Source organism: Rhinopithecus bieti, unplaced genomic scaffold (genome assembly GCF_001698545.2).
Source record: "Rhinopithecus bieti isolate Rb0 unplaced genomic scaffold, ASM169854v2 scaffold_26426, whole genome shotgun sequence".
NCBI lineage: Eukaryota > Metazoa > Chordata > Mammalia > Primates > Cercopithecidae > Rhinopithecus > Rhinopithecus bieti.
In genome coordinates this window covers 622693-637394 of record NW_016811945.1, presented here as the reverse complement: position 1 = coordinate 637394, position 14702 = coordinate 622693, and the positions used below count along the sequence as shown (strand labels likewise).

At 53.3% G+C, this 14702-nt stretch overlaps 1 protein-coding gene across 3 annotated transcripts in view; it reads right to left on the bottom strand.

Annotated features, from left to right (window-relative positions):
* Positions 1–709: 709 nt before the first annotated feature.
* RPAP1 (RNA polymerase II associated protein 1) overlaps positions 710–14702 on the bottom strand; it is a 27207-nt gene continuing 13214 nt past the window's right edge. For all 3 annotated transcript variants that reach the window (XM_017895406.1, XM_017895407.1, XM_017895408.1), the window contains 19 exons: positions 14088–14267; positions 12930–13045; positions 12535–12633; positions 11309–11410; positions 10934–11101; positions 10496–10678; positions 10240–10374; positions 9971–10141; positions 8389–8546; positions 7489–7647; positions 7164–7365; positions 6640–6749; positions 6205–6400; positions 5560–5712; positions 5199–5341; positions 3854–4610; positions 1526–1702; positions 1330–1389; positions 710–1223 (listed from right to left, as the gene is read on the bottom strand). In XM_017895406.1, the coding sequence (XP_017750895.1) occupies positions 1074–1223; positions 1330–1389; positions 1526–1702; positions 3854–4610; positions 5199–5341; positions 5560–5712; positions 6205–6400; positions 6640–6749; positions 7164–7365; positions 7489–7647; positions 8389–8546; positions 9971–10141; positions 10240–10374; positions 10496–10678; positions 10934–11101; positions 11309–11410; positions 12535–12633; positions 12930–13045; positions 14088–14267 (3419 nt within the window). In that variant the 3' untranslated portion in view covers positions 710–1073. The remainder of the gene's footprint in view (positions 1224–1329; positions 1390–1525; positions 1703–3853; positions 4611–5198; positions 5342–5559; positions 5713–6204; positions 6401–6639; positions 6750–7163; positions 7366–7488; positions 7648–8388; positions 8547–9970; positions 10142–10239; positions 10375–10495; positions 10679–10933; positions 11102–11308; positions 11411–12534; positions 12634–12929; positions 13046–14087; positions 14268–14702) is intronic.

Sequence of the window (14702 nt, the reverse complement as noted above, 5' to 3'; positions counted from 1 at the left end):
ACTGTTCTCACTCTGATTACTTGCAAACACAGTAAGTAATTCCACACAGCAAAAGACAGTCTAAGAAAGCCTAAGTTTTAGAATTCAGACAAAAGAACAATGTAGAAACTACCAAAATAGGCCAGGTGTAGTGGCTCACGCCTGTAATCTTAGCACTTTGGGAGTCCGAGGTGGGTGGACTGCTTGAGCTCAGGAATTCAAGACCAACCTGGGCAACATGGTGAAACCCTGTCTCTACAAATACAAAAAATTAGCCAGGCATGGTGGTACTTGCCTGTGGTCCCAGCCACTCAGGAGGCAGAGGTGGGAGAATGGCTTGAGCCCAGGAGGTCGAGGCTGCAGTGAGCTATGATCACACCACTGCACTCCAGCCTGGGTGACAGAGCAAGACCCTGTCTCAGAAATAAATAGATAGATAGACAGACAGATAGACAGACATGGCATCTCACTATGTTGGCCAGGCTGGAATTGAATTCCTGGAATCAAGTGATCATCCTGCCTCAGCCTCCCAAGTAGTTGGGACTACAGGTGTTCACTACTGTGCCTGGCAGGTCCCATATTCTTGCTGTCTCCAGATGTGGACAAAGTTTTTACCTCCCATTTATGATTCTTCCCCATCTCTCTCACAGCAGTCCTGCTCCTCACCTGGGATAACCCACCCCCACATACTAACCCTGAACTAACATGGCTGAAATCAGTCCAAATCAGATTTCCGGGAGATAAAAAACATTTTAATGTACAACTATAGCATTCATATACCTTAGCCTGGGGCAGGGGTTGGGAGTTAGGTAAGAAGGGATGCATTTAGTTTGCCCTGTCCCCAAAGAGGGGGTAAATACCTAAGCCGCTCTTCACTCCCAGCACAGACCGTCAGAAGCCCCAGGTATCAGGATGTAATGGTAGGGCTCATTCTGCTCCAAAACAGCTCAAACAACCTGCTCCCAGGAAGGCAAGCTTTCTGCTCCTTGGTCTCCTGCCTACCGTTAGGACACAATGTCCTTTGTCTGGCCAGGCATCTGTTGAAAGGCTGGATACAGGACAATGTACCCATCTTTCCATCTATAGCAACTATCCTAGGTCTCTGATACCCCATTTTGGAGCACCGTTGAAGTCAGTCTCTGGAGGTAGTGCTGACGCAGAGGGGGCAACTGAGAATAGAGCTCAAAGCCCTCTGGGAGTGTGGAATTGGGAAGCTTATAGTGGAGGAGGTGCTGCCGGAGACCCTGCAGAGAGGAAAGAAGCCTTATGAAGTAGGTAATGAGATCCTGTTGTGGTCTCTGTCCCCCAAGATCCTCTAATATCCCACCCTTCTAATGGCCCTGACCCTACCTCATCTGCCAGCAGCCACGTTTTCTGCAACATACTCCTGCGGGCAGCTTTTACCTCATCCTAGAAGCAGAACAGGGAGAGGTGGCACTGAGCCAAGGGCTGGTACCAACCACTGGCCTTGCTTGACCCTCACCTCTCCCCCAGCTGGCCCAGAGGCAGCTCCCTTCCTTCCTCTGAGGATGGAGATGTAACTTACTGAGCTCTGTGGGTCCTGAGAGAAGATGAAGCTATTGACATGAGCCACAGCCACAGCATAGAGCACGGGGCACCAATGTGGACGGAGCGCACCAGTGACCAGGGTCCGGAAGTAGAGCTGAAGGAGGGCCAGGTTGTCTTCGGGAGGCACTGTGTAACACTCCAGGGATACAGGCAACTGTGGCAGGGGAAAGGATGTGTTGAGGGGGAGGGTAGTAATGTATATACATCCACAAGGTGCATGGATAATAATCACATGAAACCAAATCATGAGGGCAGAGATCAGGTCCTAGACAGACATCTGTCCTTCTTCTAGCACAAGGATCAGGGTTAAAGACTTCAGAGCAGATGTTGGGAAAAACTGGGAACTGAGAAGCAGCCATTAAAAAGAATGAAATTGGCCATGTGTGGTGGGCCACGCCTGTAATCCCAGCACTTTGGGAGGCTGAGGCAGGCTGATCACATGAAGTTAGGAGTTCAAGACCAGCCTGGCCAACATGGTGAAATGCCATCTCTACTGAAAATACAAAAATTAGCTGGGCATGATGGCGGATGCTTGTAGTCCCAGCTACTTTGGAGGCTGAGGCAGGGGAATCACTTGAATCCCAGGGTGTAGGTTGCAGTGAGCCGAGATCGTGCCACTGCACACCAGCCTGGGCGACAGCGCGAGACTCTGTCTCAAAAAAAAAAAAAAAAAAATTAGCCAGGCATGGTGTTGTGTGCTTGTAATCCCAGCTACTCAGGAGGCTGAGGCAGGAGAATCGCTTGAACTTGGGGGCTGAAGGTTGCAGTGAGCCGAGATCAGGCCATTTTACTCCAGCCTGAGCAACAGAGCGAGACTATCTTAAAAAAAAAAAAAAAGAAAGAAAGAAAGAAAAGAAAACAAAATCTTAAAACAAAACATAATAACTTTTTTTTTCTTTTAAATAGAGTCTCGTACTATTTCCAAGTCTGGAATGCAGTGGTGTGATCATAGCTCACTGGCAGCCTCAACCTCCTGAGCTCCAGTGATCCTCCTGTCTCAGGGTCCTGGGTAACCGGGTCTACGAGCAAGTCACCAGGCCTGGCTAATTTTCAAATAACTTTTTGTAGAGATGGTGTCTAGCTATGTTGCCCAAGCTGGTCTGAAACTCTTGGCTTCAAGCGATCCTCCCGCCTTGGCCTCCCAAAATGTTGGATTACAGGCATGAGCCACCTCACCCAGAAAAAAAAACTTTTTTTTTTTCTTTTTTGAGACAGTTTCACTCTTGTTGCCCAGGCTGGAGTGCAGTGGCACGATCTGGGCTCACGGCAGCCTCCACCTGCCGGGTTCAAGCGATTCTCCTGCCTCAGCCTCCAGAGTAGCTGAGATTACAGGCGCGCACCACCATGCCCAGCTAATTTTTTGTATTTTTTTTTAGTAGAGACAGGGTTTCTCCATGTTGGCCAGGCTGGTCTTGAACTCGACCTCAGGTGATCTGCCCGCCTCGGCCTCCCAGAGTGCTGGGATATACAGTGAAGTCCTCAGCCTGGTATTTGAGGCTCTCTCAGACTTCACTTAGTTTTAGCCTTAAGTTCCCAACAGAAATCTCTCCTCCCTCCTTCTGCCCTTTGTCATGCTCCTTTTGCTTATGTTGTTCTGCTAGGAATCTCCTGCCTTTCTACCTCTTCACCAATTCAAACTCTACCCAACCTAAAGTGCCTGGGCCAATCCCCACTTCTTCCACAAAGCCCAATTGGATCTTTCCCTTCTCTGAATCCGGACAACACCTAGCATCTGAGTAATTCAGAACTATGCAGGTTTTCAGTAAATCTCTTATCTAGATTATAGCACTGATGAGCAAGGAGCTATGCCTTATTAATAGTAATGAATACCCACCATATGCCAGATACCATGTTAAACCCTTTTCTTTTTTGAGACAGGGTCTTGCTCTGTCACCCAGGCTGGAGTGCAGTGGCGCAATCTCGGCTCACTGTAGCCTGCGCTTCCCGGGTTCAAGTGATTCTCCTGCCTCAGCCTCCCGAGTAGCTGGGACTACAAGCACCCCCAACCACACCAAGTTTTGTATTTTTAGTAGAAATGGGGTTTCACCATGTTGCCCAGGCTGGCCTCAAACTCCTGACCTCAGGTGATCCACCCACCTCGGCTTCCTAAAGTAATACAGTTACAGGTGTGAGCCACCACACCCAGCCCACATTAAGCCCTTTTCATTGATTCTCTTAATCCCCTCAAAGCCCCCAAGAGGTAAGATGAGGAAGCTGAGGTCTTCCAAAGCTCCGCAAGGCTCAGGACTGTCCCCGGGGCCCAGTGCAGGGCACCCTTGCAGGTCCTGCTGGACTGAAAAAGTACCTGGGTGAGAGGCAGGCTCAGAGCTCGCAAGGCTCCCACGTGTTCCCCAAAGAGAGCAAGGCGCAAGGTGACACTGAACCGACGCTGCAGGGGCAGGAGGACAAGGGCCCCAAAGAGGTGGTCCCCAAAAGAGACAGCCTCAAAATGGTCCAGGAAGTTGGCATAGAGGTCAGGGAAAGACGCCAGGCCAGGGAGTGGGCAGTCCAGGTTGAGGGTTGGCAAGATTTGAGGCTGACAGAGCTGGGCTAGGAGGGCTGCCACCAGACGCTGTACTGGGGACTCTCGGAACAGCTCACTGTCCACCAGGAACACACACATGAGCCGTGCCAGGCGGGCAGCAGGGGGCACAGCCCAGAGGGCCTGGGGGCGCCAGCTCTCCAAAACTAGCACCCACTGCAGGACCCGCATGGCTGTGCCTACGGTGTCCATGGGAGCGAGTCCCGAGGGGGTGTCTGAAGCCCGGTGGTATAGGTGAATCAGCGGCAGGAAGGGCCAGTCGGTGGGCAGCAGTGGCTCCGTAGGCACAGGCAGTAGCAGGGTTGGGACTCGCTGTAGCTCCCCTCGGTGCAGAGCCTGGGAGGCCAGCAGACTGGCTCGGGCTGGCAAGCAATGAGTCAGGTAGCAGCTACGGATGCTGGGGAGGTCCTGGCAGGCCTGGGCTAGCAGAGTCCCTTGCCCACACCAAGGGACCTTGCTGCTTCCTAAAGACAGCTGGTCAGAGAAGTCGGCTGCCTCTGGACCCCCTGATGTTCTTTCCCTGTAATGGGACCCAAAAGCCAAAAATGAGGGCTGGAACCACAGCACCTGGAGGCTGTGCCAGCTCTTTGGGACTTCCTGGAGGCTCCTAGGTCCAGACCTGTGCCTCTCTGCTCCCTTAAAAACCTCCCACGCAGTGCTGTGTAGCAGTTAAGGGGATGGACGCTAGAGCCAGCTGCCTAGGTATGAGTTTACGTAACTTCTCTGAGCCTCAGTTTCCTCAGAGTAAAATAAGGATAATAATAGTATCTATCTCATGGTCCAAGTAAAATACTTAAAATGTTGATAAATACATAAGGGAGTATCAGACACAGAGTAAACACTGTAGCTGATGGCTATTACATGTGTGTAACTGATGTATATACCATTTTTTTAGCCATGCAGTTACACTGAAGTCTCACAATCATTCTTGGGTGTGTTTAGCCTGATCCTCACTTCACTAATGAGGTAATGGAAGCTCAGAAGAATTAAGTGTCATCCATGGAAGAAAGAGAATTTAGGTCTCCTGGCTCCAAATTCAGGGCTGCTCTGTTAACAACCACAGCAGTGTCCAAAAGGGCTGAGTTCATGCCACCAACCAAGCACTTACGGGAGGAGCTCCAGCCGGAATATACAGCTCAGCAGCAGCTCATGGGCGAGGTACTCACTTCCAGGCAGCAGCCGGCTCAGCAGGGCCAAGGCCATACCATGATGGAGGGCAGCATGGGGGGCTGGCAGTGGCTGCAGTGCTGCCTGCAGACAGAAAAACAGGGAGCTATCTAGTGCGGGAGAAGGGGATGTGGTAGAGAGAAGTGAGGAAGAGGATAAAAGTGAGGCTGAAGGGCACAGGTCCAGGGCATGTCTGGAGGAAAGTGGGAGCTGCATGGCCTGGCAGAAGCAGGCTGGGGTCCACAGAAACAGGAGGGGGATAATGGGATGGGGGGCAGAACCTGTCAGACAGGGGGACCCACCGCTTTCTGGGCCAGAGAGAGTGCCAGGTACTGCAGGTGGTACTCGTGGCGCAGGGCCCACGCAGAGAAGGGTGTGAGGTGTGGGGCAGCCCCAGGAGCCACACACTGGAGGAAGTAATTCTGGAGTCCCGGAGCAGCCAATATGGCAGCCAGCTGAGGAAAAGCAATTTTGGTCAGATACAGAAATTGACTCTGATGCCTTCTAGGGCTCCCCAAGGTGGCTGCCGCTCTCTCCAGACTCAGGGAAATGAGTGCCAGGAGAAGGCCTCCCTTCCCCATGGGACACCCTCCGACTTTGTTTTTTTTGAGATGGAGTTTCGCTCTTGTTGCCCAGGCTGGAGTGCAGCTCACCACAACCTCCGCCTCCCAGGTTCAAGCCATTCTCCTGCCTCAGCCTCCAAGTAGCTGGGATTACAGGTATGCGCCACCACACCTGGCTAATTTTGTGTTTTTAGTAGAGACGGGGGTTTCTTCATGTTGGTCAGGCTGGTCTTGAACTCCTGACCTCAGGTGATCTGCCCGCCTCGGCCTCCCAAAGTGCTGGGATTACAGGTGTGAACCACCGCGCCCATTCCACCCTCGCACTTTCTGATTCCTGCCATCTTGGCCCCTTGCCTGGCCCCTAACTAGGCACCCCACACTTACCTGGCCACACAGCCCCTTGTGGATCTGGGCGAGGGTGTTGAGAAGAGAGAGGAGGGCAGTGAGGAAGGGGAAGGGTGAGGCTGAGCCAGCCAGACTGAGACTGGGGCAGCCTCCCGAGCAGCCCAGTGACACGAGGCTGGGGGGAGCTTCAGGGGCTGGTGCACAGGACAGCGGGTTGCAGAGAGGGGAGCAGTGCCTGTAGGTAAAGTGTAAAAAGCTGCTAGGTCTGTACCCAAGACTAACGGGGGGCCTGGCTGTGGAGGTCAGCGTCCACACTCCTCAGAGCCCACCCCACTGCTGCCTGCTAGGGACTCGGGTTTCCCTTGGGCTGAGGGCCTGCACGCTGGGATGGACCAGGGAACTGGACCCAGGAATCCCACAAGGATGAAGCTGTCTCCTCCCCTGACTCCCCCAGCTACCACACACAGTACATACCTAAGGGAATCCCATAGGCTGCCCAGGGCGGGCTGACTCAGCAATGGCAGCAACAGCTCCTCTGACAGGCGCTCCATGTCCTGCAGCCAATCCTCTGGGCACGAGCTTGGCTGGTGGACCAAGGAGTTCACTGAGCTGATGGCCCAGCCATTCATTCTCCTAGCCCCTGTGTACCCAGGCCAATGCCACCATCCCAAGAGCCCAAAAGAGCACATTTGGAGGCTTCTGCAGGCTGAGCCTTCTTAGGAGAGAAGGCCCCGATGTGTAGGGGGCATAAAGAGAGAGCACGCAGGCTACAGGAAGGCTGAGCTGCTGCGTGGGCCCTCTGGTCCCCACCAACATGGCTCCTGGGAAGCTCCACGGGGATATGGAGGTGAAAAGAGGAAGAAGGGTAGGAATTAAAAGGGAAGACAGTAAATGGGGAAGTAGGAGTGGAGAGATGGACACAGAGAGGGAGCAACAGGTGGAATGTAGCTGAAGGCAGGGTGCGGGGGCCTGGGAGATGGCCAGCAGGAGGCACTCACTTGCTGGCTCCAGGCCTGGTAGTAGGCACCCAGGAACAACAGGCAGGCAACAGGCACTGGGCCCACGGCTCTCCATATCTCAGGTCTGGACAGCAACTTCAGGGTCTGCCTTAGACACAGCTCGACAAGAGGCTGGAGCCCAGACACCTGTGTCCAAGTGACTAAGGAAGGGGTGGCCGAGAGGCTGGCCTCAGCAGAATCACTACAAAAGTGCCAAAGGGGGCCACAGTGAGGATCTGGCTGCCTCACGCCCCTCTACACTCCAGTCACCCCAGCCCTGTGGAGGAGCCCTCCACCTGTCCTGTGGGTCCTGGCTATAAACTACCTGATGGTTTCAGCGGGGGTGATGCCGGCTGCCAGAGTCAGCTGGGTGAGGAGAGTGAGCAGTGAGGCTATCCGCTGCATGGACAGGGGCTGAGGCGGGTGGGTGCTGAGCTCCTGTGGCACCACCTGCAAGGCCCGCATCAGCACTGGGTAGAGCTCCCTAGGGAAGAACAGGGACTGATTTTCACTGCATGAAAGCAGGTGAAGACATGAGACGTAGGTCACGGCCCTGACCCAGGGATCTGCAGTTTGGTAAAGGAGGATGAGGAGGAAGAGTGGGGCACTCTTGGAAGGCTCAACCCTAAAGAATGGAAAGGATGTAGTCCTTCAAGGTTGCCCCCAACAGGGAATGTAAATGTGATTTCACAGATACCAATGCTTTTTTTTTTTTTTTTTTAGACAGATTCTCTCTCTGTTGCCCAGGCTGGAGTGCAGTGGAGTGATGGAGTGATCTCGGCTCACTGCAGCCTCTGCCTCCCAGCTTAAACCGAGTCTCCTGCCTCAAACTTCTGAGTAGCTGGGACTACAGGCATGCACCACGACACCTGGCTAATTTTTGTATTTTTAGTAGAGACGGGATTTCACCATATTGGCCAGGCTGGTCTCGAACTCCTGACCTCGTGATCCGCCTACCTTGGCATCCCAAAGTGGTGGGATTACAGGCGTGAGCCACCGTGCCCGGCCAATGCTTTTGAGCATAGAATACGGTTAACCCAGGTTTGTCCCCCTCTTCCCTGGCTGGGCCTGACTCCTAAGCCTTTTCACATCTGGCAGAAATCCTCCCCCTCATTCTTATCCTTCCTCCAAGCTTGGGACCTTGAGCAAGGCTGAGGTGTTTGATCTGGCTGGAAGAACAGAACTGAAGGTATCTAGGGGGAGCCTACCCACTGCCTCTCCTCACCTGTAAAGGTCACCGCCCTGGCCATAGGAGGCAGCCACAGCCCACAGACGGAGGGCCTCGGTGCTCAGCGTCTCAGCTTCCTCTGGGGGCAAGGCCAGTTCTTGGGGAGCCTCAGCTATGAAGCGGCACAGGCGGCTCCGGAGATCAAAGCTGCTCAACTGGAAATGGGCACAGTCTGGGGATCAGGGTCCACTGTGCATCTTAAGTCCAGCTACTCTCAGCTGGACAGAGGGTGGCTTAACTCAATCCTGACCCAGGCCCCTCTGGTGCCACAGTCATATCTCATCCATAAATAAATAAAATTTAAATAAATATTATTTAAATTCTCAATTTTATTATTTTTTATCATTTATTATTATTATTATTATTATTATTTTAAGATGGAGTCTTGCTGTGTTGCCCAGGCTGGAGTGCAGTGGTGCAATCTTGGCTCACCACAACCTCCGCCTCCCAGGTTCAAGCAATTCTCCTGCCTCAGCCTCCTGAGTAGCTGGGACTAGAGGCGCATGCCACCATGCCCGGCTAATTTTTGTATTTTTAGTAGAGATGGGTTTTCATTATGTTGGCCAGGCTGGTCTCGAACTGCTGACCCTGTGATCTACCCACCTTGGCCTCCCAAAGTGTTGGGATTACAGGTGTGAGCCATTGCACCCGGCCCCTACTATTTTTTTTTAAACAGAGTCTTATTTTCCCACCCAGGCTGGAATGCAGTGGCATGATCTTGGCTCATTCCAGCCTCCATCTCCCAGGTTCAAGCAATTCTCCTGCCTCAGCCTCCCAAGTAGCTGGGACTACAGGCACGCACCACCACACCCGGCTAATTTTTGTACTTTTAGTAGAGACGGGGTTTTGCCATGTTGGCCAGGCTGGTCTCAAACTCCTAACCTCAAGTGATCCACCACCTTGACCTCCCGAAGTGCTGAAATTACACACGTGAGCCACCACACCTGGCCAGTAGTAGTATTTTTGAGACAGGGTCTCACCCTGTTGCCTAGGCTGTAGTGCAGTGGTTGGTGCAATCATAGCCCACTGCAGCCTCCACCTCCCAGCTCAAGTGATCCTTCTACCTCAGCATACCGAGTAGCTGAGACTACAGGCATGTGCTACCACATCTAGCTAATTTTTTGTTTTTGTTTTTTATAGAGACAGAGTCTATGTTGCCCAAGCTGGCCCCTGAATTCCTGGCCTCAAGTGATCCTCCTGCCTTGGCCTCCCAAAGTGCTGGGATTCAAGCCTGAGCCACTACACCTAGCCCTCCCTCTTTTTAGCAAGGTTTGCTGGGCACCTTCTCTAGGGCTACTTGGCTATAGGTGATGAGTGCCTATGTGCATGAGGCCCTGATCTGGGTCTAGGGAACAGGGAGACCTCCTATCACATCATGAGACCACAGTACCCCTATATGATGCACCAGGCTCCAGTCAACAGGTTCATGCCTAGTGGTTTCTGTCGCATTTCTAAGCAACTGGATCAGAGAGGAAGACGATGGCAAGAGCTGGCCACCCAGAGTTCAGGAGCCATGTTTAGCTCCCAACCTAACCCTGTCCCATGCATTCCCCCATCCCTCGCCCTATGTCCTGCTCACCAGCCGGGCAGCAATATTCCTCCCAGCTGAGGCCAGGACACGAAGTAGTTTCATGGCAGTAGCACAGGGTACTTTGTATAGACTAGGGGTAGGCCCTGCCCCCACAGGAGACCAGCTGGTGGGCAAGAACTCTCCAACTACGGTCTCTATCAGCCGAGGGCACTCCAGGACCTATGGGAGACAGGAGGAGAAAGGGAGGCAGGGAGGCTGTGGGTCAAGACAAGGCCCAGCTAGGCTTTGTGCCCATTCCCTGCTCCCTTTTTTCTCACCCTTGTGGCTGACTCCAGGGAATGCCGGGCCAGGCGGATGAGCACAGCCAGGATGTCAAGGACCACAGCAGGTCCTGGGTAGGTCACCTCTAGCAAGTAGCGCAGCCGAGGCAGCAGGCTGGTAGCCAGGAGCCCCTGGGAGTTGGAGAGAGAAACCCACTGACAAACGCAGCTGGGCCCCGGGCACTGATGACCCCTCTTTCCAGCATGTGCTCGTCTCCCGAGCCATGGGATGGGAAAGAAGCTATCCCTTTACCTTGATGACATCATGTCGGGCCAGGTCAGGTGGAGGCTGGCTTGCTTCTTCAGGGCTTTTCCTTTTTGCTTTTTCTGCTGGGCATTCTTCATCCTCGTCCTCATCCTCCTTGATCTCCTGGCTGGGCATCAGAGGGAACGTCAGAGCTCCGTGGTACCAAGAGAAGGTGCTGTCGAGGAGCTCCTGCCAGAGGAAAGGGAGTTGGGGGGGCGATGCCGAAGGGGCCAGGAAATGGATCCAGGAGTAGAGAGGATGTCCCCCCAACAAAAACAGAAAGGCAAGGCTCCTGGGCTTTGGGGCCTTTAGGAGATGAGGGAGACGCCTGCCATCCCATTCTACATCATGCCTGCAAAGCCTTAGCAATGGGGCCATGCCCAGTAATAGGAATATGGACCCTGGCACCTCCAAGCCCAAGCCTCATTCCTATCCCTGTAGTACCTCATCTCCAGGAGCCACCAGCAGAGCCCGAAGAGCACGGATGGCGGTTGCAATGACCCCATCTACTCTGTCATCCAAGGAGAAGCGCAGTAGGAAGAGGAAACCAGCATCCAAAAGGAGGCTTAAGACACTGCCTGCTAGCCGGTCCCCAAACTCACCAGCCTGGGCCTGGGGGCAGGAGGATAAAACCTTGCTGAAGATGCTGACGTTATCTAGAGGCTTTGCCCTAATCCTTCGTTTGCCCCACTGTGATCCTAGGTTGTTAAAAGCACAGAGCTGGCTAGTCAGCCAGAGTGAAAAGGGCAGGAGATGGGGAAGTCTGAGGCTGTGGGGTGAAGGGTAGGGTGGGCAGGACCAGGCTGTCAATCTACTCACCCTGCTGATGACCTGGGCCAACACATGCAGTGCCAGTGCTCTCTGCTGGGACACCTGGCTGCGGGTCAGGTGGAACAGCTCCTGTAGGGAGTACCCCGCTCTCTGGGGCAGGGACAAGAAGTCAGAAGCAGCCAGGATACAGCACAGTGCCCCCAAAACACCAAGCAAGGTATCACAGGAAAGACAAAGATAAATAAGTGAAATCTGCCCTGCTTTCCATGGAGCCTCAAGCCAGTAAAGATAAGACTTGCATACAAGTAACCATGCCATAAAGCAGATGCAAAGGAACATGGTAACTATGTTTAATTTGCAACCAGCAGACAGGAGAAAGAGAGAAGGGGACCTGGAAAATTGAACTGGTCTCTGGATGGGTAGAGCTTCAGTGGCCTGTCATGGAGCAAAAAGCAAAGGCATTTCCTGGAGCGAGTGGAGTCCTGGAGGGCCCTGAGCACAGGAGGTATGTGGGGAAAAGCCAACAGAGTGGTGCAGCAGGAAGTGCAGGAGGCAGAGCAGCAGGGTCAGCAGGGACAGAAGGTGGAAGGAATGTCTTGCCCAGTTGAGACCAGGACCTTATTCTGCGAGCAGAGGGAAGCTGGAAAACTTCTGGAGGCAAGGCATGGCCTGAGCTGGGCCAGGAGAAATCAGCATGGCAGCCCCGTGAGGCATGGAATGGCAGGGGGGTGGAGAATGGAGGGCATGGAGAGCAAGCAGAGGAAGCAAGGCCACAGTGTAGGAGGCATCATGAGGCAGTGACAGAAGATCGGTAAATTCTAGCAACTGACCAGAATGTGGAGAGAGGATCAAGATTTTGAACCTAAGAAACTGAATGCCATGCCTGTAATCCTAGCACTTTGGGAGGCCGAGGCAGGCGGATCACGAGCTCAGATTAAGACCATCCTGGCTAATGCAGTGAAACCCCGTCTCTACTAAAAATACAAAAATTAGCTGGATGTGGTGGCGGGCGCCTGTAATCCCAGCCAGTCCGGAGGCTGAAGCAGGAGAATGGCTTGAACCCGGGAGGTGGAGGTTGCAGCGAGCTGAGGTCGTGCCACTGCCCTCCAGCCTGGGCCAGAGCGAGATTCCGTCTCCAAACAAAAGAAACTGAATGCACGGCAAGGGCATGAACTAGAACAGGGCACAAAGAAGGTCAAAGGCAGTTGACCAGAGATCCTTTTCCACAGGGTCGTTAAAAGAGCTGCTCTGTCCTCTCTAGTCCCATGCCTTACCTCTGCCTCCTCTCCATGGTGGTGCAGACCCAGGTGGGTGGGCAGGTCCACGTCAGGGGCCAGTAGTTCTCCCTGAAGACTGAATCGAGCCTGCATCCTCTAATGGGAAGAGAAAGAGGACTGTGGTCTGGGGGCACCAGCAACCTTCACACACCCACTCCCCACCTTTAATCCCAGGCCTTTCAGGACTTAGGTACTGACTCTACTTCTAACCAGAAATGGGGCTTATCTGGCCTTGGGGGCCAGGCAGAGTGATGGGAAAGGTGGATGAGAGCAAAGGAGAGATGCTTCTCAGGCTCTGGGCAATAGAAAGGCCTGAGTTCTGAGGGCAAGAGCAGCAGCTCCTCTCCTGCCCCATCTCACCCTCCCCTTGTAGGCCAGCAGGCCCTCCTCACCTCCTGTGTCTGCTGCCGCCGGAGAGGGGGCAAGTCCTGGGTCCAGTGGAGCTTCTCCAGCTCGACAGTGTCCATGTGCAGCCATTCTTTCTGAGGGGTCATGGGCAGTGCCAGAGCTGGGGAGACACAGCATGATAGTATTCCCCAAAGGGCTCAGCTCACTACCCACAGGGGTCCCCACTATCACCCAGCAGCTGCCATATCCACTTCTGTTCCAGGATCTGCCAGCTTCTACCCTCAGTTATGGCTAAATGGCATGGCCCAGGGACTGGAACTCCTGGGGCTGGGGTGAAAATCTCAAATATGACAGACACACTCCATCCTGGGCTCCAGCCCCTTGCTGACCCCCAGGATTTGTTGGGAAAGGAGAGAGAAGGAGGAGGAGAAGGAAGGAAGAGAAAGAAAGGTGAAAAAGAGGAAGAAGGAGGACCACATACATTGGGAAGGCACCACTCTCCACTCTCCAGTACCAGCCCTTAAAGGAGCAGGAGAGTAGGGGGGACAAGGAGGAGGAGGCAGCTATACTACTCCTGGGAGGCAGGATACAGAAACACATCCCACAGCATTTTCTTCCTTCACGCCTACCCCCACCCAACCTGCTCAGCTGGCCTGGAGCTCCTTCGGGGGCATGAGGTTCCTGGCTGTCATAATTCAATTTCTTCTTTTGCTAATCACTAATGAAATAATCTAATTTCTGGGAAATGAGTGCTTCCACTGGCCTCTCTGCTTCTGGTCTGGCATGTTCATAAGACCTTTGTCAGATTCTGCCTCTCCCATTACCCTGGCCCTGCCATCTTCCCCCCAACACTGTGAGCAGAGAAAGAACAGTGGGATGGACAGAGCCGGAGCTGGGGCAGCTACAGCAAGGGCAGGAAGACAGTCTGCCAGGAGGGGGTGGGGTGGGATTCAGCCATCATGCATTGCTGCCCCTTAAAAGGGAAGGCGGGGAAGGAGCAGTAACAGGACAAGAAAACAGGAAGCATGTGCAGGAAGAAGACATGCATCAGCAATGAAGACTGACTTGAAGCCAATAATGAGGATTAATGTTAGATGTCCGAAAGCACAGAAGCTTCTCTCTTCTCTCATTTGCCAGGCCTAGGAGAAGGGAAAATTTCCCCTACTTTTATCCACCAAAATATGACCCCGCCTCCTGCAAACCTGGGGCTTCTGGCTCCAGCTTGTCTTCCTTCCTGGGCTCACTGGCAAAAGCTGACATGAGGGGTTTCTCCTTGGTGACATTAGCAGAGGGTCCTCCTGGCCTCTGCTCCTCAGAGGCCTTCTCTCCTGTTTGCTCTTGGGTGCGGCTGTGAGATCTCAAGAAAGCAACCAAGCTGGGGTCTAGAGGCGAAGGTAGAGGGGAGAGTGAGTGAGGGCAAACCCTCCCTGGCCTCCTACAGACCTACAACCTGCTGAATATTGCCTGTCTGTGGGTGCCAAGGACTAGGACAAGCTGCTTCCCAGCCTGGGCCTGAGCCTTCTGGGTGCTCCTGTGGCCCATCAAAGACCCAGCCTTCTCACACCTGTGGGGTCACTAGGCCCACCTGCCCACCTTTCCCTCTATCCCTGGTAGTCCCCTAGCCCAGGTTCCTAAACCCTGTGCTTGGTTTCGGGTCACAGTTCCAACGTAAGTGGCTGTAGAATAAGTTAATGTTGACTAGGGCCAACTCTTAGCTAATTTATTTATGCACACATACTTACATATATATATGTGTGTATATATATATATATATATATTTTTTTTTTTTTTTTTTTTTTTTTTTTTGAGGGGATTTT